General features: G+C 41.7%; 1 protein-coding gene across 1 annotated transcript in view; it reads left to right on the top strand.

Moving 5' to 3' along the window:
* kif1b (kinesin family member 1B) overlaps positions 1-23,397 on the top strand; it is a 58,196-nt gene that overhangs the window by 22,729 nt on the left and 12,070 nt on the right. The window contains exons 14-28 of the mRNA XM_030769989.1: positions 362-403; positions 2,747-2,958; positions 5,212-5,291; positions 5,824-5,899; positions 7,330-7,409; positions 7,683-7,789; positions 8,187-8,270; positions 8,449-8,629; positions 8,963-9,035; positions 18,221-18,323; positions 18,633-18,781; positions 19,582-19,760; positions 19,873-20,010; positions 21,187-21,438; positions 22,850-22,968. Of these exons, the coding sequence (XP_030625849.1) occupies positions 362-403; positions 2,747-2,958; positions 5,212-5,291; positions 5,824-5,899; positions 7,330-7,409; positions 7,683-7,789; positions 8,187-8,270; positions 8,449-8,629; positions 8,963-9,035; positions 18,221-18,323; positions 18,633-18,781; positions 19,582-19,760; positions 19,873-20,010; positions 21,187-21,438; positions 22,850-22,968 (1,875 nt within the window). The remainder of the gene's footprint in view (positions 1-361; positions 404-2,746; positions 2,959-5,211; positions 5,292-5,823; positions 5,900-7,329; positions 7,410-7,682; positions 7,790-8,186; positions 8,271-8,448; positions 8,630-8,962; positions 9,036-18,220; positions 18,324-18,632; positions 18,782-19,581; positions 19,761-19,872; positions 20,011-21,186; positions 21,439-22,849; positions 22,969-23,397) is intronic.

The following is a 23,397-nucleotide window of genomic DNA, read 5'->3' as shown; positions in this document are numbered from 1 at the left end:
TATAAAAAATTAGCTGAGCATAGTCTTATAATTCACAAAGCACTCACAGGGTAGATAGAAATGTACAGTCATATCAGGTACTCCTGAGCATAGTAATGTTGACTGATATAATGATAAGAGTACTGGTGAATTGGCAGAATGTATACAGTAATAATAACTTGTAAGGAGAATGTCTGGTTATGTTGCATGCCTGTGATATTAGTGTGAAGTTACTCTTTTTCCATCTCATTTTACCATCACTTGTATTTCATCCAGTCCAGTCAGGGATATGTAACTGTTTCCCTCAGTCAGTCAGCTCACTTCTGCTAGTCGTCTCACCTCTGACCTCTGTACCTTCTCGTGTTCTCCTGCATCCCTTCAGTCGACCCAATGGGAGATGATTACCCCGGAAGTGGAAGCAAATGTGTGTATCTTTGTGATGGGGTCGCTCACACCGATCTCTCTCGCTCTTCGCTAACCACTAACTGTCGCTTCTGGCTCCTTCCTTTAGTTGAGCTTTGCATGGATTTGACTTTCTAATGCCAGAGCTTGAAATGCAAGGAGTCCCAGACAAATGAGAGCTTCTCAGGCCTGTCCCACAGCGAGGAGGTTGTTTAGTGGAGCTTAGCATGCTGCCTGCTCACATTGCACTTAGTCCTGTTTTGATTTTTCAATTAGACAGACTTGGATGGTTATGGTTATAATCCTAGGCTTTAATCCAGACCTGCTGCCCTCCCCCCCTCTGTAAGATACTGTCCTTTAAGCATTCAGTAATGTTCTATAAATCTGGTTTGTTTGCATCCCCCTTCAGTTTTATTGTTCTCCATTTGAGCCTTTAACCGTCCTCTCTTACCCCTCCCCCATTCTCTCTCTCTCTCTCTCTCTCTCTCTCTCTCTCATTACTCAATGTTTTCTTGCCAGTGAAGCTTGTCTTGTGTCATTGAATTGTCCATTACAGGTGATAATATTGAGGATGTTAGAATACACCTGAATTCTCTGAGCTACAGGAGGAAAGGTGCATGTTTTATCATTTCACATTTGCAGAGCGTAGATACAGTGCTAGATATCTAGCTGATTACAGTAATTTTCTGTATCACAGAATATAGTAGTATTCTAGTCTGTGTATATCTGTCCAGGTGTGACATCCTCTTCTCTGTCCTGCTGAATGGTTTCTTGTCCTTCATGTCCACTTTATTTATCCCTGTTACACGTCTCCCCCACCTCCCACCCCCACCCCCCCAAAAACACTGCAAGAGCATATCGGCCGCTTTAGCTTCTCTTTAAAAAAACGGGAAGAGGAACAAACAAACAAACAAACAAAAAAAAGTGGCCAGACATCAGTCCTTGTAACATCTGTCTGGGAGTTCTTGATGTAAACCCGTACCTTTTGGCTGAATGCTTTGTACCGCTCTAATCATCATATGCTCTACAAGATGGGATCTGTAATGCGAAAATGTGTTCTATGCACTGCCTATATTGATTGCGTAATCTGTGTGCATGGAGTGCTTCTAATGGTGGCATCAGCTGCTGGATGGCCTTGTTGGCCTGTTGTTTATTTATTTATTTAAGCATCATTGCATCCTTCACATATACCGATGAGTAATGGAGAGAGAGAGAGAGCACATAAGTGTTGCTGTACACTGTCTTATTGCTCTCTCTGAGAGGAGTGTCTTAGCAGCACTCCTGCTCACCTTAAATGCTCCACAGCTGGGCTGTTTAACAGTGAGAGCACGGTGACATTGGGAATAGTGCGCGTGTGTGTGTGTGTGTGTGTGTGTGTGAAGAAGATAGACTTCACTGCATCACAGCCTGAATCTTTCGCATGTTTTATAAATCCCCCCCCCCCCCCCCCCCCCCCCCTTCAACTTCTGTACAATTTCTCCTTGGTTCCCCTCTGCTCCTCTCCTCGTCTGACAGTTTGGTAATCAATGGCAGTTTTCAACAGATCCAAATTTCTGATCAGTAAAACGTTTTTTGTAGCTTTTATTGTTTGAAATTCTTTAACATCGATATGAAAATGAAAAATTGAAATGAGATCATTTAAATACTCAAGTGCTGTTAAAGAAGTCATCTGAAGAAATTGTGCATCTCCATAAAATGGGCAGTCTGCACTGAATTGTAAATTATTTGAATTAACGTCTGCGTTGCCTGCAATTTGCATGCATTTGATTAATGTACCATATTAATTTAACAAAAGTGAACCGAAGTAGATTTCAGCGATGAACGACTGCACACCTCTGGAACCACCAGAGAACCTTACCTAAGTGCAGAGTCATGGTCAGGAATCGAACCCAAAACCCACTGGTTACAAGGTTCTTTCTTTTAATAGCACCACGGCACTCGCTACTTTGGTTCTTTTGTTTTCACTAGCACTTGAGTATGTCATCCGTTGGATGGATGTGTTGATTTTTGGAAGATTTCCATTAAAAATAAACAGATTAAAGCTGGATTTGTTTAAGGTTACTCCAGCTAGTGTGTTACGCCAACACGCTGCTTTTAATAACCTGGAATGAGAACCACATCCCTCCCTGTCCAGCCACTGTGCCCTTTGTGTGTGTATTTGTGTGTGTGCTGATCCTTTGATGTGAACTGTGTGTCTTACAATGGTCTTTCCTCCTCTTTGTCCCTTTTCTTTTTCCCTTTCTCCTTCTCTCTGTCGCTCTTTCCCTGTCTCCCTTCTGCCTCTGTGTCTTTTGCCACATCTTTTTTTTTTTTTTTGTCCTTTCCCGCCCTACCCGTTCCTTCTTGTCTCTTCTCTGTCGCTCAGACCTGAAAGATATACACAACAATAAGCATAGATACTTGCTAGCCTCAGAGAATCAACGGCCTGGCCATTTCTCCACAGCCCCGATCGGCTCTCTGACATCCTCGCCGTCCTCTGGCTCGCTCTGCAGCCAGGTGGGCCTGCAGTCTGTCTCCAGCATCCAGGAGCGAATCATGTCCACCCCGGGAGGAGAGGAGGCCATCGAACGACTCAAGGTACACACCGTCCACACACACTGGTCGTTTAAGTCAGTCACAGTAATGTACTATGTCTGAGAGATGCTTTGTTCACAATATGGTGTAAAAGGAAGAATATCTGTAGAGAGGGAGGTGAAAAAGTCCATGGTTTAGCAGGAAGTCCACACGATTTTTCAAGATTAAGTCCTTAGGATCAATTTTGTTGTGACGTTTCAAGCTAGAGCAATATTTATGAGTTTAATTGGCTTACACTTGATGGAGATGTCTGTGGAGATTGAATTAGGTGTGTTAATGGCAGGGAGGGGGCAGAAATGAGGAACAGTGTTAGAGAACAATGCCTCAAGCCTCTTCTTGAACCTGCGGCCAACGTAAACAAGAGAGTCACGATTGGTGTTGCACTTGCCTTCCTCATCAGCAGACTGTCCTAATCTGATATTCCCCCCCGTCTAGAGATCAATCCCATCAGAATGTTCAGCTGCTAATAAATTGCACACCCATTAAGGATGTGTGTTGTGATTCGGATCCATTGAGATGAATCACCATGGTAACTCCAGAAACGTTGCCTGACTCTTGTCCTCACTGACGTCTCCACGGTCTTGTGGGAGGATTTTTGACAGTCAAAACGAGTGAACAGTTTTACACAGTGTTTTCATCATTTCCTCTCTCTTTTTTCCCTTCCATGTTCAGTGGGTTGATCAAACTATGTGCAAGATTCGTTTTAACCTTCTGTATTTAGCTTGTAAGTCAATTTTGCCAATCTTGTCTCGTCCTCCGCCACCCTCTCCCGATACTTTTTCCTATGTATTTCCTTTTCGTACATCACTCGTTCTCTCTACCTCACTTGTCTCCCACACTTTCACCGTTGACGAGAAACCACTCAGGAACATCCAGCCATTAGGAGCTGCAGTTTCCATGGTTACAGCGGTGCCCGGTGCTCTGTCTGTCAGCCAGTGACGTCAGCTGCCAACGCAGTCAGGCAGGAAATGAGACAAAAATAGACCCAGCTAGTTAATGTAGAAGGACATTTAAGGCTGTCCGATTGCATGTTTATGCTCTAGGTTTATTTTTATGACATGGAAGTGTGTCAGTTTTCTTTTAATTCAGCATAAAACAAATATGGTTTGATATCGTAACTTCTGTTGGGCATGTGAAAAGAAATTATTTGATACGGTTTTGATGTTCCTTAAAAGAACAACAGTCATTGGCTTGTTGAGTATTATTCTTGTATCCTGTGGCCCATCTCAAATGTGAAGGATACATAATTTTAAGTGTTCATGTGAAGATCTTTCAGTGATATTTTTTTTTTATCTGAACAGTTTTTGATTAGGTCTATCACGTGATCTGAAGCATGAAGATGTAGTGAGTAGAGGTTTAAAGTCAAGCCATAATACAGTTTTCACAGATTTACGTAAACCATTAGCCAGTTTTAAGCACAGATTGTCTTGTACAGCACGTTGTAACCTTAGTCTTTACTGGAGCACTGGCCAAACAGCAGAAAGATTACTGCACAGGTTGAGAAAGTTGACGGAGTCTCTTTCCAGCACAGCAGATGGTAGGGGTGTTAATTCTTTTGGAGGGGTGGGGGGCTTAGTCTTCACCCTTCCTGTATTCCTGGACCAGATGGTCCTGGCTTTCCTCTCCAGTCTTAACAATAAGACATCAACACAATGGAAGACCAGCAGAGCACGCTGACATTTCCATGTAACTAACTTTACAGCTGCTTCTGACGGGCAAGTCTTTGATCCGATCACAATGCTTCTTATTTTTACACTTTGGATAGTAACATTGGGCCAAAATAAAGGGATAAACAGTTTCAAAAATGATGCCCTTCTCACGACATACTTCTTCGACGTACTAAACCCGACCCCATTTTGACATGGCCGTACTAGAGACTTCTGTGCATTAAGAGTAGGGTAAGCCTCTTAGCGCCACATAGAAGCTTTGGCAGGTTAGAGGGCCAAGAGTGTAGAAAAAAGTATCTGGAGGTTCCATTTGTTATACATGATGGGAACATTTCCTAAAAAAATATTCCAGATTGTGTTTGGAGTAAGAGGTCACTGGGTCAAATTCAGGATGGTCTGCACTTACAGTCAAGGTGAACAATGTTGTTCAGTCAAGATAAGCAACATTTCTGTCTAGGTCTTGAGCAGCAGTATTCAGGTCATGTTTAAAGATATGGAGAACGCCCAGTCATGGCAAGAATTTCAGATTTTCACCCCATTTGAGTATCTGAAATGCCACATTTTGACCGTGTTTTCTCGCTCTGTGCAGGAGTCGGAGAAGATCATTGCTGAACTCAATGAGACCTGGGAGGAGAAGCTGCGGAAGACGGAAGCCATTCGCATGGAGAGGTCAGTGATGGACACGCGGCCTCTGCCAAATGCCCGTCAGCCCATTCTCACCGTACCCACGGCCAATCTGTCCCCGTGTCCAGCCGGTTCCAGTACGCACCAGTGCCTGGACGGCTTTGAGTCATCACATGACACGCTGACCTTCAGAGACACATAGACTCCGTCGTTCTCCGAGCGCCACTACCATTTCACATTCAGATATACCAGCCTCAAGGAACTACAGCACTTTACAGAACATGTGGTCCTGTAGCAGTTAACACTCATTTCCCTTTCATCTGTAACCTGCTCAGAGATTAATTCTGTTTTATGTTTGTGGTTCTCAGTTGTGCATCTCTCTTCTAACTGACTCACAGAAAGAGAGAAAGGAGAAAAAAAACCCCAGTGGTTTATGATGAATGAATCAGCTCAGTCAAATGGATGAATGAAAGCTTTGAATTCCCATTTCTCTTAACGCCAAGGATAGACAGAAACTGAGTGAATGTTCTAATTACTGTCTCTGTGACCTCATCTCCATCTCTCTCTCCTTCCCCAGGGAGGCCCTTTTGGCAGAGATGGGTGTTGCTATTCGTGAAGATGGAGGAACTCTTGGGGTCTTTTCTCCAAAAAAGGTACCCTTACTGTACATGTATATGCACCTCATTTTCACTGAGCCTTCTACTGCTTTTACTCTCCTCCGTGTTTCCACGCCTCTTTCCGTTTTGTGTCTTACCTAAGATTTCACCGTCTTTCATCATCAGTAGCTCTTCATTTCCTCCGGTCCTTCAGTCTTTTTTTTCTGCCTGCGTCACTGAATGAAATTTGATTTAGATTTGTACTGAATGACCAGCTTTATTGTTGGCTGAGGATATTAACTGTTAATCCAGTTATCCAGTCAGTTGAAATCTCGAGGCTTGTTAGCAATTGGTATATCTGTTACTGAACGTATAGTAACACACTGTGCTAAAGCAGTGTAAAACATAAATGGCCCTCTGTTGTCACTTGACTTTGAAATAAATTAGGAGGCATAGCATTGTGATCATTTTTTGTGTGTGTGTGTGTGTGTGTGTGTATCAGATTGTAGTTCTGTCAGGCTGTTCTGACAGAGACACTGGCATTACAGTTATTATGGCCTTTCATTGTTGTAGTGCTATATAGAACTAGTCCCTGGATGCATGTGAGGTTATAAATGACATGATGCAAATTGACATCACTCAGAGTGCGCTCTCTAACACTGTGCCATGTTGATTCTTAATTGTGGATCTCTCCTCTAACTGACGCATAGAGAGAGAGACAAATGACAAGAAAGGAATATAGTGAGGGGAAAAACCTCCGCCATCGATTCAGTGCTCTCTGCCTTCTCTGGTGGACGTCATATGCCCGAAACAAGTTAGACTGTGTGTGTCAACAAACCTTTAGTAGCACAGGCTGTTTGCGCCATGGCAATCATTGCATTTTACACAGTGTGTCCATAGTACACACAACAATACCCCAATATTACAAAACCTCTTCTCCACTGTCGCAAGAGCCCTCATTCATCTGTATCTTCATTTGATTTTATTTACTAAACTCCATATGTGCTCTTTAAGTTGATAAAATTCCATCCTTTCAATTCATGCTTTTCTTCCATTTGCTCTCTTTCTTTCTCTGTCTCTGTCTCTGTTTCTGTTGTTTTGCTGCATGGTGGATAGATATTCGTAGAAAGGTCTTGTGATCTTTATGCAGACTTTAATGGGGTATTTTCCCCCAAAAAGGTTGGTACTGTACAGTAGCTGCTAGGAGTGGATGTGGTTTTTTTTTCATAGCAGGTGTTTTGGTAATTATTTTGGATAAGCTATGGCAAATCAGAAGGAATTAGAATTACGATTACAATTAAAATGCGTAGAGCAAATGGAGCATTTGTAACTTAGAAGGTATGTCATCTGCCGTAGTTCTAGTAGGAGTGGTGTAGCTTTTACATAGAGAGAGAAGAATGTGTAGTTTACAGAGTTGTATCGGTTCATTGGTGACAATTGTGTTTTGTGGCGTCATGTCACACATTCTTTCCTCTACTCCTCCACAGACTCCTCACCTTGTTAATCTAAATGAAGATCCTCTAATGTCAGAGTGTCTGCTCTACTACATCAAAGATGGAATCACAAGGTATCAGACACACTCCGCTGCTTATCTGTTGCTTTTTGTCAGTTTTCTCCTTCCAAAATAAAAAAAAAAAAAAAACCTTTCAAGAGACGCAGTGTCTCTTCAGTGTTGATGTGGAAGTCTTGTGTAAAAGACTTGAAACCTTTAACCTTTAAAACCTTGAAATGGTGAACGACTGTTGTCTTGGCTGATATTTTAGCGAGTCATGCAGTTTGTCCCTGTCAGGCAAGGCGAGACGAAGTTGAGGTGGTAAAATGACTGACCTCTCGTTGACAGGGTTGGCCAGGCCGACGCGGAGAGGCGGCAGGACATCGTTCTGAGTGGAGCTCACATCAGAGAAGAGCACTGCATCTTCCGCAGCGAGAGGAACGCAGACGGAGACGGTTAGATGACATCAGCCTTGCATCACTGTCAATGAAGGGGACTGAAGAGTCCACCGCTTTATATACAAAACTGTTTGCGTAATATTTCAACTCAGGCTGTTTTTACACAGGCTCAGAGTGCTATTTGCACATACAAAAAAATTAATTTCAGCAGGTTTGATTACAGGGCAGTCATTAATTATGGCACCTTCAGTACTAGCCTCTCTCATTTTACTGAATTTCGATGGCCTGTACCTTTTCAGTCAAGTGGAACTAAAAATGGTGCTTATTTAAGCGTGAATGTTTTGGTAAAAAGTTTATTATAGTTTTTTTACATTTATTATTATAGTTTTTTAGTATAGTTTATTATCATAGTTTTTTTTTTTGACGTTCGGGGGTGCTTTTTTGTTTCTTGCAGTCATTGTCATGCTGGTGCCCTGTGAGGGATCAGAGACGTACGTGAATGGCAAGCGTGTATCCTCTGCAGTGCAGCTACGGTCTGGTGAGTTTCCCTCAGAACCCTCCCCAGTTAAACTACAGGATCATTTCTCTTCAATCCCTGAATTCCAGTTGAACAAGACAACTGTGAAATGAAATTTGCATTAAATATAGTTCGTGTTGATGGCCTTTTAGAGCAGAAGTCTAAGCATAAGTTTCTCTTTATCTGTTTATCCATGAAGGTAACCGCATAATCATGGGCAAGAACCACGTGTTCCGCTTCAACCACCCAGAGCAGGCTCGAGCTGAGCGGGAGAAGACGCCTTCGGCTGAGACCCCTGTAGAGCCAGTGGACTGGACCTTTGCCCAAAGAGAGCTACTGGAGAAACAGGGCATTGACATGAAACAGGAAATGGAGAAAAGGTAAAGCAGTGAAGCAGAGTCTAATGGCTTAACTGCACAAGAAAATATGGTTGTGTCTTGTAACAGAGCCAAAGTGAGGCAAACTTAAATGTAACTCAAACCAGACTATCTCTGGTGTTTGTCAGTGCCACTGCCTATTCGCCAGCTGCAGAACTTATTAAGTATGTTTTCTATCTCACAAGCCCTCAGATGGTTCCCCATAAGTAATGATATTCTGAGTATTTACCTTTCATAGGCCTGGTTGTAAGGCTGAGGAAACGTTAGCTTTCTCCTATGGGAATTTTGGGAATGTATAACCCTTTCTTTTATGGGAATTCTGTATCTCTGCTCTAGGCTGACTGAGATGGAGATCTTGTATAAAAAAGAGAAAGAAGAGGCAGACCAACTTCTTGAACAACAGAGACTGGTAAGTCAGCACTTATAAATTTTTTGAAATTAGACTCTGAAGTTCCTCAAGTCTTTTTATTTAGCAAATGTATCTATTTTAGCGACCATATTTACTTTTTGTTTGTTCGGAAATAATTTTGCCTTGTCGAGTTCATGAAGAATACTTAAAATGAGAAATCTCATTGGGAGAGACATTTGCTGTCCAATATTGGTCTCTGTGTATCTTTCTGTTGCCTTGAAAGTTAGTCTTTGTATATAGCAGTGATTGAGTTCTCTTAATGGGCCATGGTCTCCCGCTTGCTCTGTTGAAGTCCAACCAGCACTAATTCTGCACTCTTAGCTCTGACACCTTGAGACTTTTTGTACATGTGTGTTTGTATGTGTGTGAGAGAAACACTCCTTCTCCTGGCGCATGGCTGAACTTCTTTGCATGAAAATTAAATCCACTCTGTCTGGATTGAGATAGGAGAGAGAGCAAGGGGGAGATAAATGAACCCCCCCTGGTTCCTGATACAGAATGATTTGAGGTACCTTTTTACTTAGGGAGAATTTCTACTCAAACAATCTTGTTTTCACGCTTCTCTTTTAGATTTAAACAGAACCTTGCAAAACTATGTGAACAGAGTTTACGAAAGTAATTTTAAGAAGACTATAAACTCAAATGTTTATAGCTTTAAAACTGTATGCTAAGCTGGTAGTCCGGCAGCTCAGTGACATATTTTGATGGATTGGCACAGTTTAAATTCTGTTTGCAGTTTATGCATGGTCTCTGTTTTCTGTAGCATGTTTTCTTTAACAGATTTAATTAAAAATGAATATTTAGAAAATCTTAGAAAATGTTGTCAAGCAGTGTTGTTTAAGCTGGTCAAAACCTTGAATCGGCTGTTGATTTGCTTTAGTAGATTTTTGTTTTGTTTTGTTTATTTGTCCTGAGTTTTTTGGCTCTTCAATGCAGTTGCTGTTATGTACAATGCATTGTGATAACCCAAGATTTCTGCTGTAGTTGAAGAAAGCTAGTGACAATGTGGTTTCTCATTGAATTCTCTCGCTATCTCCTCGTGTTTATTTTTTTTATCTGTGTCTGGCTGGACACGGTAGGCATGCTTGAACACAGCTCAGTGCTGGGGGGTCCTAATCAATGAAGACAAGTGCTCCAATGCTTTGGTGGTCTCATCAATAGAAATCACACCCACAAGACATGACAGCCCAATACGACACCGCGCACTAATCACCGTTACATCGTCACCACTTGCCTTTTGTCCTATCTGACTGCAAAATATACATATATCTATATTCTGCTCTGTACCTGACATGGAAAAATGAGAAACTGCATTTTCTCTCAACTAACTTCTTAACTGTAGTGGATGAAATCGATGCTTTTAACCACCTTTCTGCCTGTCTTCTTTTTTTCTCTCCACTGACTCGTAATAAACACCTAAAGAGTAATCATGTCTTCTAACCCACTGTTAGAGATAGATCAACTCTAAAACCAAATCTTCTATATCAAGGACTTCAAATGGGGGAATGCTCCAAAAATCTCTACTGGCCTTTTTTTCTGTTTTTTTTCTTGCATGCCTCTGAAGCATGTCTGCGGTGCAGCTTTCAAGTGCTCAAAATGAAGAGGAAATCTTGAGTCTTAAAAATGGAATCAGAGCAGCATCTGTACCTTTTTTGTTGACATTTTTTTTTCCATATCATGACAGTCATGCCTTGCTTTTACTATTAATATCAGTATGCAATTTGGGAACTGTGTTGACCATGATGATACAGCGATTTTATTTTACTCTTTGAAAGTTAAGCAACCATTATTCATTTGCACCATTCTAAAACTGTTTTTTTTTTTTTAAATTATCATTCATTTGTGCACATGTGTTGAGCCCATCGGTTTGTTTCGTTGCAGCATTCAGGATTCAGATAGATACAGATTTCTAATGATAGAAAATTGAATGGGGATTCAGGTACCCCAGGAAACTGACAGTGGGCTGCTTAGCTTACAGCTTTAATGGGCAGAATTCTACCAAATATTCCCAAAAATATGAAAGATATTTTTCTGACAAATGATTTTAGTAAATCATTATTTTAAACCATCTGACAAAATGGCCAGAAAAATAAGAAAACAGACATGCTGCTAATAATGTGACATTTAATATACCATGGCCATGTTTAGAGTAATTTTAGGTTTAGTGAGGTCTCAAGTTCCCATGTTGCATACTACTCTTGTCCATTCCTTTAAGAAAACATCTTTTTGGTTTGGGTGTCCCATTTTAATTTTCCCATTTTGTTTGGCACCTTTTGGTTTTTTTTTCTTGTTTTGTTCTCTTAAGGACGGAGACTCTGATAGTGGTGATGACTCTGATAAGAGGTCGTGTGAGGAGAGTTGGAGACTCATCACTTCTCTACGGGAGAAGCTGCCCCCCAGCAAGCTGCAAACCATAGTTAAAAAGTGTGGCTTACCCAGCAGTGGTAAAAGACGAGAACCAGTAAAAATGTACCAGATCCCTCAACGCCGCCGGCTAACGAAGGACTCTAAGTGGGTTACTATCTCTGACCTGAAGATCCAAGCGGTCAAAGAGATTTGCTATGAAGTGGCACTAAATGACTTCCGCCACACCCGGCAGGAGATTGAGGCACTGGCCATTGTAAAGATGAAAGAACTGTGTGCCACATATGGCAAAAAGGATCCCAATGAACGGGACTCCTGGAGAGCAGTCGCTCGAGACGTGTGGGACACGGTCGGGGTTGGAGATGAGCGCATCGAAGATGTGATCACGAACGGTCGCGGTGTTACCGACATGGACGACCTCAAGGTACACATAGACAAGCTGGAAGACATATTACATGAGGTCAAGAAACAGAACAACATGAAGGATGAGGAGATCCGAGCCCTCAGGGACAAGATGCTAAAGATGGAGCAGGTGCTTCCTCTCATTTCTAACGAAAATCAGGAGAAAGCACCACCCAGCGGAGTCAGTAGGACTCGTAGTGCCAGCGAGGGTAAAGCTCCCACTGAGGAGAGGCCTGAGGGTGAGCAGAAGGAGGAGCAGGTGTCTCAACTAATATCCGACGACACCTCGTTAAGGCGTGGACACATGCGCTGGATGCGTCAGGAACAGGTGCGTCTGAAGAATCTTCAGCAGCAGGAGATCTCCAAGCAGCTGCGCAGGCAGAGTGGCCCACACCGCTTCATCCCACCCGAAGACCGCAAGTTGCGCTTCCCTTTCAAGAGCAACCCTAAACACCGCAACTCCTGGAGCCCTGGTACACACATCATTATCACGGACGAGCAGGTCATTGAGCTGAAGGTACCCAAAGAGGCCGTACAGGAGGAGTCAGGATTAGGGGAAGAGGGAGAGCCCAAAGAGAGAGCCATCATCCAGTCCTGTGTCCCATTGCCTAGTCCTTCCGGGCAACGGAAAAGCAGAGACCTGGAGCAAGGCTTGAGCCACAGGAACAGCCACAGGAACCAACAGCCTCACGAACGAGGGCGTAGCAACTCCTTCAACAGCACCCAGCGTGCCTCCGGCTCCATGGAGTCCCTTCAGTCCGGCGAACGGAAATCACATCATCATCATCATCAACAGCAGGCCTTTCACCAACCTCGTTTCTACCAAAACCGGCCTCACCATCAGCCGCAGGCACACTCACAGTCCTTCCATTACAAAAGCGGACCCTATACCGATGCCAGCTACAACAACTACCAGCAGTACTCAAACACTGAGCAGCCTACATTTCAAAACAGCTTTCACACTCCGCCCCGAATGCGCCGGCAAATGTCAGCCCCTAATCTGAAGTCTAGTCGGGAAACAACTGTGTGAAGGAGACAGTTGGGAACATTATTGGATCCTGAACTGAAATAGATTGAACAATAAATTTACACATCACAGTCTCACAGAGAAACATCACAGCATTGGACAGCTTGCCCCATTGAGTTAAACCGTTAGATTGGTTGCTTGTTTGCATTTGAACATGGTTGTTTTTTTTTGTTTTGTTTCTTTGTTTTTTCAGTATTGGTTGATCCAAACTGAAACCCAATGCACTACAAAAGCACAACTTTTCCATTAATTTAGCTTGATCATTGCTCCTCATCCACATTGAGCTTTGCTCCACTGGTTGCAGTTTAGGAATTCTCATGCTGTATGCCTCGATAATTGTTCCCAGGAGACATTTTGTCAAGAGAATCCATACCTCATTACTGATGTAGGTTGAATGCCTTTAGCATGTGCAAAAGTTTTTAGTATCGTTTAAACCTGCAGCATGCCACATGACGAGTGAAAGGTTATCCATCAAATATTATTTTGTTCACACCAATAACAAGTACAAAATACTAGTTCTAAGTGTGGATTACCATTGCACAGTTAAATTCTATTCAGCTTTAACAGTTCCCAAGATTGTGCCTTTTAAAAGAAAAAATCACCACTTTGTGGATTCTTTGTGGTGTGCCATTTTCATATTGATCTAGATGGTCCTCCTGTACACACTTTAATGAACGAAGCAGTATTCCCAGGGTGTACACGTCTTATCCCGATGGTCAAAAATTCATCAGTTATTGGGCCAGAGTAAGTTTAGCCTTTGGAAGTGTGTCTTACTATTCTGAAGTGAAACACTAAAACATACATACAGAAACAGTTTTTTACTTGAATTTTCTGCAATTCAGCCATATTTGCACTTAAGTTTTGCAACTTAGTTAATGTTTATGTGAATGCTGGAATTACAAGGAAATAACAGCCTACATTCAATCCTTGTGAATGTTTTAATACCACACACTTGAGTCTCAGAGATGCAGCTGATGTGTCTGATTTTTACATTTCAACGTTTTTATTTATGAAGGTATGGATCTCCTAACGGTTTCATTTTAAATCACTGGCCTTTTTTTTAAAAATAGAAGTTAGAATCAGAATGTAGATGAATAGGGCTTGTTTTCCGACTGGCTAATGGAGTCGGATGAAGGATTCAGAGGATGTGCTTTGAAGAGTTACGTGCCTTATTGATTCACTAATCTGTTATGGATGTTGTTCCCTTTTAACTGTTGAAAAATAATGGAGCTTATTTGCAGTCCTTGCTTCCTACTTGTCGTCTCGCACCCCTCATTTGAACAACCAGTGCATTAACGGTGAAATGGCCATTGCTACTACTTTGAAATACATTGATCTGAACTTAAAGGAACTGATTGATATGCTAGCTCATTGTAGTTGAGTATGAAATTAGAAAGGAAACGTGCACTCTTTTTTTCATTTTGTTTTCTGTTCTTCAGAAGATGGTAGGGATAATATCTTTATTTTGATTCAAAGAATTAGTATCCTTCTAGTTATAAAATTTACTTTTGATTACGGATGTATGAATCTGCATCATTCAGAGCTGCCATATAAAAACATGGGTTTTATTAAACAGTGTTTTAGAGTTTTAAGCCCTTTTTTTTACAAAATTTGCAGTAGCTTGGATAGGGTGATATGGACTGCTTTAGTCTGTGCTTTGCCTCCCATTGTTCAGCCCAACTGCCTGCCATTTTCCTATCTTCAATGCAGGGGGGCATTCAGTTCCCATGGCGATGTAGTCAATGTTCTAGAACAGCCTGCTAAAGTTCTACCCTATGTGTCTGCATGATTAGAATCGCATTTATTTCCTTTTGGCTGAGATGCGTTGTGTGAGCCACAAAACCGAGCTTCCCAGGGACGGATGACTAACAGGGAGTTGCCATGGTTTCGAGCCACTCATTTTAAAACCTTGGAAGTTAGACAATGGAGGATGAGTCTATGCATATTTCTGAATAAATTGTGAAGCCAAATTAGATTTGGGGGATGGTTGTAGAAGTTGTACGTTCAATACTCTATTTGAAGAAAAAAAAAAGAAAAAAAAACAGCATCAGATATTATATGAACAATGTCTCTGTAACACTAATGTTGTTGCAATAATGCATTTTAGTGGAATTCTCTCTGCTGGCATATAACCTGCTTTTCTCTTCTTTTTTTCTCCCCTCTGTCTCTGAGCATTGGTTCACATATATAGCTGTTTACTCTTTCTGGACAACCTTATTTTCTTTCTATAATTTCTTTCTTTATGCAAATATGTGCTTTGCTTCAGATAAAGAGCACACATGCTGTGTATTACCAAAGCATGTTCTCCGTAATTCAAGTTGAGTTCATCTCCTCGCACTGAGTCGCCCCGTTTGAGAACTGGGTCAGAGGTTTACCACCGCCTTTTTTTTTTGTTGTTGTTGTCGTTGTTGTTAGCAGTTGTCTGTGCCTTCGTTAACTGTGGAGCTCAAGTGTTTCTTTTACCACTGAGTATCTCATTTTTTCTGTGAATGCCTGAAGTATTTAACCACTTTTTCAGTGCACTGTGCTGAGATTGAATTGAGACAGCTCAGAGATATAGGCGAATGGGATGTTGAGCTTTTAGTCCAACAATGGAAACTCCAGGACAAGAGTTAAAAAAGAAAAAAAAAGTAGTCAGTGCTGTTATCACAGTAATATTCTGCCTTTACGGTCTTCCAGTGTTACATCCATCACATGAAAATGTGATATTTGAAATTTGTTTTGCCTTTTTTTCAGTCTCACACACACACACACACACGCAACACACTGATAGTCCTGTTTTTAGCAACTATCAGTGTGTCAATGTGGATCGTTGCATAAGGCATGTGCAATGGTGCTGACAGTAAATCTGAGTATTACAAGGAGAGCTGAGGATATTGTATAAAATAAAACAGACATGTATATTGTTCTTAAAAAAAAAAAAAAATACTGTACATGAGATCTCTGTTTAGTGTTCGTCTGTTTATTCAATGGTGATAATCAAGTGCCTCTCAGTGGCTATGTACCATGTTTTGTTGCTTTTTTGAAAGCTAACTGCGCGATTTGTGCAAAGCATAAATTTCATATCATGGGTGTTCCGTGTTACATTTAATCATCACTGAATGTCAGTTTTCAAAATGGTGACTGAAATAAAACGTCTGCAAGTTCTAAATGCAGTGTCTACATATGGTCGTCAGCTAAATTGGTCTCTTTGGTGATATAAGTTATTCAACATTCACTAAAACATTAAAAAATTCACTGCTTTTTTCATAAAATGAACATGAAACCAAAACACACAGATAACATCTTTATTTACATGTGCCTTTATTTATGGAACACAGTTGATTGTCATTAGATGGTTGGACACAGCTGTGATTTTTCCCTTAATATAGAGGTTGAAAGATACTTCTTTTTAACAAGTTGAGATAACTCCTGTCTCCAGCCAACGCACAGATGTTTACTGGATTCATTTACAACTCCCAGAGTAGAACAGAATGAAGTGTGTAGGGCATAGAGGGGAAATGTGTTTCCCGGGTTATTGTAGGAAAGCATACATTAATTACACAGTTTCAGTACATATTACAGGTCATAATGTCTGCCTAATATGTAATATTCAAGAAGTTGCACAAAATAGACCCTCTGTAGTATTTCACATCTGTATTATTGGATCTTTGTATGCAAACTGGTTGAGCTTATGGATTTCAAGAGTAACTCTTGTGTATAGTAGTTATTGTATTTCTGCTGTTCTTGTAGAAAGGCTAAATCATGTGATGCTGTGAAGGGAAGCAGGACTGTGGCAGTGTAAGGGTTAATGTCTGTGATTGTATCAAAGCCTCTTCTGTTCTCTGAGGAAGAGAACAAACAGGATGAGCTCATTGGGAACACTGTTTGTGTGTGTGTGCGTGTGTGCATGTGTGTGTGTGTGTGCGCGCGCGCAACCCATCTGACATCTCTCCAATGCAATACCTCTTCTCCGACCCACTAAAACACACACTCGGCATCTCACGTTCTTAGCCACGTCTCCTACTGTCTGGATGTCACAGGGATTGTTATACTCTTCGACAAGACTAGTACCCTTTAATACAGCAGTAGTAGCCAATCCAGCTCTACCTGCGAACTGCATTTAGGAGCCCGTACTTCTCTGCGGTCCATACAGACGATCCCTGACCCACTTCCTCAGTTCATCTCTGCCCTTTTACTGTATACATTGTAATGTTTGAAGAAGGAAGTATTATTATATAACTTTAAATATTACTAAATATATTATTATTCTGTTGTTTTAATATCTTAAAAATGATCAAACTTGGTGAGACTCTGAGTACATTCTGTTCCTTGTTTTTATCTTGGCTGAGAGATTTACAGTCACATCTCAGCTCAGCACAGACACGAGCCTGTCGTGCCACAAGTTTCACCCACCGGTTACGAACGCCCACCACCTTCACTCACTCTCAGTTTGCTCCACATACAGCGCATGAACTTCCTCAGGGGCATCCTTGAATTACAGATGATTTTTCTTTCTCAGTGTTAAGTGGGGCTCAAACAGAAATCACAGTGGATGGAATTTTTGTTTTTTTTTGTTTGTCTGTTACCCCCAAACCCCACCCCATCCTCAGAATAGCCTATCAGCATTCAGTGTACATAAGTGTCCCAAAACACTGGGCAACCTCAAAAGCTAGTCATGAGTAAAAGAACTCTTAAATGGCCTTCAGTTTTTATGATACTACATCATTTTGTCCAATGACTACAGGCTGCAGGTTAGCCACTGTAGCCCAAAGAGTTTAGCCGCTATCATGTATGTTTGTAAAAGATCATGTGTAGCTTACATCCAGGTGGTGGTTGGGGAACATTCCTCAGAATCAGTGTGGATGTGCATGGTTGGTGCTGGGATGGACCCAAAACTGGGAGTTAATATGAGGAAAGATTCTCCAATTATTTATTTATGTATTAACTTACTTATTTGTTTATTTAGAGCCTATCACTGTTCTCTGGTCTGTGCTAGATTAGCATTTACCTTGTTTGGATTTGCAAAGGTACTCACGAAATTCCACAATTCAATTAAAAATAATTATTGTGATATTCATTAGTGTAATACATTGGTGTATTACTGTTATTCATCAATATATTCTATAATATTTTTAATATGTTCTGGTACAGTTTAACCCACCACAGAATATGTCTTTTACACCGGAAATCTACAAATAGTCTATCGGTCCTCTTTGCAGGGACCATAATAATATCAGTTCCCCACTCTGGCAAAGAACAGTGACTGTGCTCTCCCTCAGGCTGTGTGCTAGAGTGACACTCTGTGTTTGCTGGCTAGTCGCTGGCAGTGTCTAGACTGAGTCCCTTCAGGGCAGTCTACTGAGGGCCTGTGTCCGCCCCTCTGTTGTCCTCATCACGCTGTGTTCTGTAGGTATATGAGAGCAAACTACAAGAGCTGCAGAAACAGGTGGAGACCCGCTCGCTGGCCGCAGAGACACCAGACGAAGAGGAGGAGGAAGAAGAAGAAGAGGAAGGTACCGTCAATTATATGTGAACTTTATCGGTCATGTGAAATTTTAGGAATGAATTAAAGACTAGGGATTATGTTCCCTCTATATGCACATCCTATCAGTACACTTCTTAAATAATGTGAAACAGATTTGGACCCCCTCCCCCCCACCCGACACACACACACACACACACACAAACACACAAACACACACAATAATATTGTGTGTCATCCTTCTATCATCCATCCACAATATGAACTGTAGATGTAATAGTCCTTGATGTGTACCTACACACTGAAGTGTGTCGTCTTTTGTGGTCTCTCCTGTGTTCAGTCCCCTGGACACAGCATGAGTTTGAACTGGCCCAGTGGGCCTTCAGAAAGTGGAGATACCACCAGTTCACTTCCCTCAGAGACCAGCTGTGGGGCAACGCTGTGTACCTTAAGGAGGCTAACGCCATTAGCGTGGAGCTGAAGAAAAAGGTATGAAGCACAAAAACCTTGTCCACACAAACTCCGTAGATACTCATTTCACATGACTCTGGATGTCTTAAAAATAGACGTTTCTTTATATCTGAGCTGTAAATGTTTGAATTCACTTTCTGATCCTCTGCTGATCAGTTCAGTGTTTAAACAGTCATGCAAATGAAGTGAGTGCTAGGACGTTGCTGACAAGGTTAATGATATTCCTTCATCAACTTTGATTGACGTTTGGACTATAAATAACGTAGAAGCATAAAACAAACACGTCCGGTGTGTCACTCAAACGCAGTCCCAGTTTAGGCAGCTTTCTGATCAACTCACTCATTGGAAACAAGAGATGGACCAGTTTATAAATTTTAGAGAGAGGTTACCAGTCTGTTCTGATGTCTTTATCCATCATGCACTGGGGCTCCTGTCATTGATTATGTGACATGCCCCAGGTCAGGGTCTTTGAGTTGACTTGAAATGTCAGGAGAGTGAGCTGACTCTTTCAGTTCTCCCCATACTTACCCCTCACCCAGTTTGCCCCGTTTTATTTACTCTCCATCCTTTACTCTTGTGGAAAAAAATGCAGTGTGTAATCTCAAATGACCTTTGCAGTTGTGCCTTAAAGCAAAGACATTTGAGATGATAATTTAAAAAAGACTGTCATGTCTCCCATCCTGGTGGGAATTTAATGCTTGCAGTCTAAAGGACAGCGTATTATTTAATGTTTTACATCAAAGCCAAGATAAAGACACATCAACCCTTGTTTTTTTCCTCTCCATCTCTCTTTCTCTTTCCTTCTGTCCCGTCTTTAGGTCCAGTTCCAGTTTGTATTGCTCACAGACACTCTGTATTCTCCACTGCCCCCTGAGCTGCTGCCTTCAGAGCCAGAGAAAGAGAGGGACTCTCGGCCTTTCCCTCGCACCGTGGTGGCGGTGGAGGTCCAGGACCTGAAGAACGGAGCCACTCATTACTGGTCCCTGGAGAAGCTCAAGTAAGCTTTGGACCACCAGTCGAGAGTGAACAATGTGGGACATTTGTGTAGTCAGTTAGCCACGGTAGGTTAGGGAGTTTGGCCTAACCTGGTCACTCTGATACACCTACAGGCAGAGGCTGGAGCAGATGAGAGAGATGTACGACCGTGCTGGAGAGATGGCCACGTCCAATCCGGAGGACGGGGAGGGGGCCCTGACCGGCAGCGATCCATTCTACGACAGATTCCATTGGTTCAAACTGGTTGGAAGGTATGTCATCTCTCTGAGGGAGATTTCTTACATAGGCAGCAATATGTTATATAAACAGGAACGCTGTCGATCGCTCAGACAACCATGACGTGTGTTTGTGTGTGTATTTTTACGAAGCATTTTGTGCGTAAAGCTTCAGCCATGTGGCTTTTAGCATACATATGAAAGATACGATCTCTCTCAGTGTGTCTGTGTGTAACCCAGCAGGCCTTTGGCCTCTGCTAAGTGAAAAGAAAGATGGGAAGTGTTGTGTTGTGTTGGCGTGTAATGCAGTGAGTTCCATTAACCTGATGAGAAGAAGTGGGGTGTGAAAGATGGATACACTTGCTCATAAATCATTCATGAAGTGTAAACCCAAAGGGTTTCACACCTCATAACCATAACTCATTTTAATACCCCTTTTGATTTTTTCCCCCGATTTTTGTAAAATATATGTGTTTGCAGATCAGTTGTGTTATTTTGTTTTTTGTGTGTGTTTTTTTGCTGTCATAATTACGTTACACCATCTTTGTGTTTTTGAAAGTGCTTTTCTGTGTTTGTACTGTTTCCCATTGTGTCTGTGCAATTTGAGTTCATTTGCATCCGTTGTTTTCACCCATTTGTCAACATTTGTTACAATTTACCATTTTCATTTCACACATGTAAATACCCTTGTTTTGTAATTGTTTGAATCCATTTGCATATCATTGTGTTTTTTTCTGTTGTTTTATTTTTTTTTTAAACATACCAACCATTGATAATTGTTTTGTCACAGTCATTTTGAATACATTCAGTTGAATCTTGGCACAGACTTTACTCTTCTAATGTTCTCTGTACTCTTCACAGACACTCTTCTAATGTTCTCTGTACTCTTCACAGACACTCTTCTAATGTTCTAATGATCTAATGTTAAAGCAAGATAAATATTGCAAGCCATAATCACAAAAATTGTCAGTAATCTCAAAATAAGTGTTCTGCCTTTGTAATTGGCTATTTGAATGAAAAAAAAAAATCAATGTCATCAATTTTCCAAAATCGAGCATTTTAAAGACATGACTCCATTTCCAGCAACTTTATTTTAAGCCTTTCGAGGCGCTGACCCTAGACCTCAGTATTATGATCATATTTGATGATGATCAGCATTATGGTGGTGTTGCTGTTGTCGTTTGCCTGCAACGTTATCACATCCTCCTGCAGCTCACCTATCTTCCATGGCTGTGTGAACGAAAGGCTGGCTGACCGCACACCCTCGCCCACCTTCTCCACCGCCGACTCCGATATCACCGAGCTGGCTGATGAGCGGCAGAGCGAAATGGAGGACTTCATGGACGACGAGGCGTTCGTGGATGACACCAGCTCCGACGCGGGCACGGAGGAAGGCTCGGACATCTTCAGCGACGGGCAGGACCCCTTCTATGACCGCTCCCCCTGGTTCATATTGGTGGGAAGGTGGGTGCCTGGTGCCCACTGCCTGGAGGGAAAAAAAGAGAGAGAGAGAGAGAAAAGGGTGCGGCTGATCTGAATCTGTTTCTGTGAGATGAACTGAGCTTCGCAAGACATTCCTCTCCGGGTCTCATTTAAAACTGTCTTGGATATAGTTATGAATGAAAGTGTCTGTTAAGTGAATAAATGTGATTGTAATTGTAGAACTGAAAGGTCAAGGCTTCAGTTTCAGACAAAAGCAGATGGTTGTTATTTCTTTTACACAGTCTGAATTTTTCTCTTCCATTATGGTAACAGTACATTTCATATGTCCGTTTTAAAGAGCTTTGAGACTTTAATGTACAGTAAGGTGGGCCCTGTAACTGTCTAGATGGCATTTGTGAAACCAGTGTACCTTATGAAAAATGGGTCAGACGGATTCTGGAAGAAGTCAGCACCCTGTTCGATCTCTCTCTTTATTCATAGCCTGTCTTCTCAAAGCACAGGCTGCACTAACCACCTACTGTCTGGCCCGTGGCTCACCAATAGATATTTATCCATGTGCATTTGCTTTTTCTTTTTCTCTTTCTTTTTCTTTTTTTTTTCCCCCATTTGTGTTTCATGTCTTGTTTTAATTGTGCATCTGAAATTGCTTAATGTCATAACCTTTTTGTGTTGATAAGAAGATTCGAGTATATTGAAAGGAAAGAGAAAAAAAAGTGTAGTGAAAGGAGGAGAGAGAGAAGGAGAGAGAGAGACACACACGATCACTGTGAGTGTGCTGTCATTGGCAGCACAGGACCTGCGTCACTGTTAACTTCAGTGATGTGGCAGAAAGATATTTTTTCTCCCACTCTGCCTTGAATCTCCTAACGCAGGGAGGAGGGGCCCACGCTGGCCATAAAATACATTCACACACAGCACTTTGTCCCAACACATAATGGTCAATATATCAGCTCTGGACCAGCTGTGGCATGTCTTACAACAGATGAAAAGAGTACATAGTTTTCTGTGGGGTTTTTTTTTGTTTTTTGTTTTTATTTTCATGTTTTTATTTGTTTTATATGTCTAATAATGTTATGGTCTGGTAAATGGCATCACTGTTATTAGACAGAATGGTTGATTCCCACCCATTCCTCACACCGCACCATTGGTTATCAGACTATGTTAATTAAGTAAATGTAGCAGACCTTGTGGCCCAGTAGTCAATGGTTTTGAGTCACTCTGACTTACGGGTTTGTCTGGCTCTGTTTTTAATTTGCTCTCGTCATATAGCCACCCTAATACTTTTAATGAACAGACGTGGCCGGAACTCGTGAGTGTGTATGTGTGTGTGCATTTATGTGTTTGTGTATGTGTACTTATGACTCTGTGTATAAGTGTGTATGCATTTTTTAATATTTGCCTCTCCTCTGTCTGTCTTACTCTTTTCATCCAGAGCTTTTGTATACCTGAGTAACCTGCTGTACCCAGTTCCCCTGGTGCACCGTGTCGCCGTAGTAACAGAGAAGGGAGACGTGCGAGGTTTCCTTCGTGTAGGGGTCCAAGCTATTGCAGGTGAGGACTCACTCTTCACATCTGCTGTTCCTATTGGATAAAGGTTTATAGTGTCCTTGACAGCAGACTGCTCAGTGTACCCTGCCACCACTGCACAGACTCTCCAGGGGTGCAGAGTGCAGACCAACCAAACTCTGTTTGATAGAGAGATACTGTCAGATCTAGTGCTTTGTTTGTCTGCTTTCAAAAGGACCTCTAACTGATGACCGAAAACACCATTTAATGCACCATATGGTTTGTATTTTATGAAGAATGAGACTTCATTATGTCTTTGACTGCATTACATGGAAGATGAAATGTTCTGAATTTCTGTCTGAAGGGGTTTTTAGTTTGTTTGTTTGTCTGTGTGTATTATCTGTGGTGGAGTCTGTAGAACATTAGAAAGTATTGTGACACACAAGTGTATCTGTGGACTTGGTTCTGATTTGT

Source organism: Chanos chanos, chromosome 3 (genome assembly GCF_902362185.1).
Source record: "Chanos chanos chromosome 3, fChaCha1.1, whole genome shotgun sequence".
Classification (NCBI taxonomy): Eukaryota; Metazoa; Chordata; class Actinopteri; order Gonorynchiformes; family Chanidae; genus Chanos; species Chanos chanos.
Note: the sequence above shows the minus strand (reverse complement) of the source record. Positions and strands in the feature narration are given on the sequence as shown.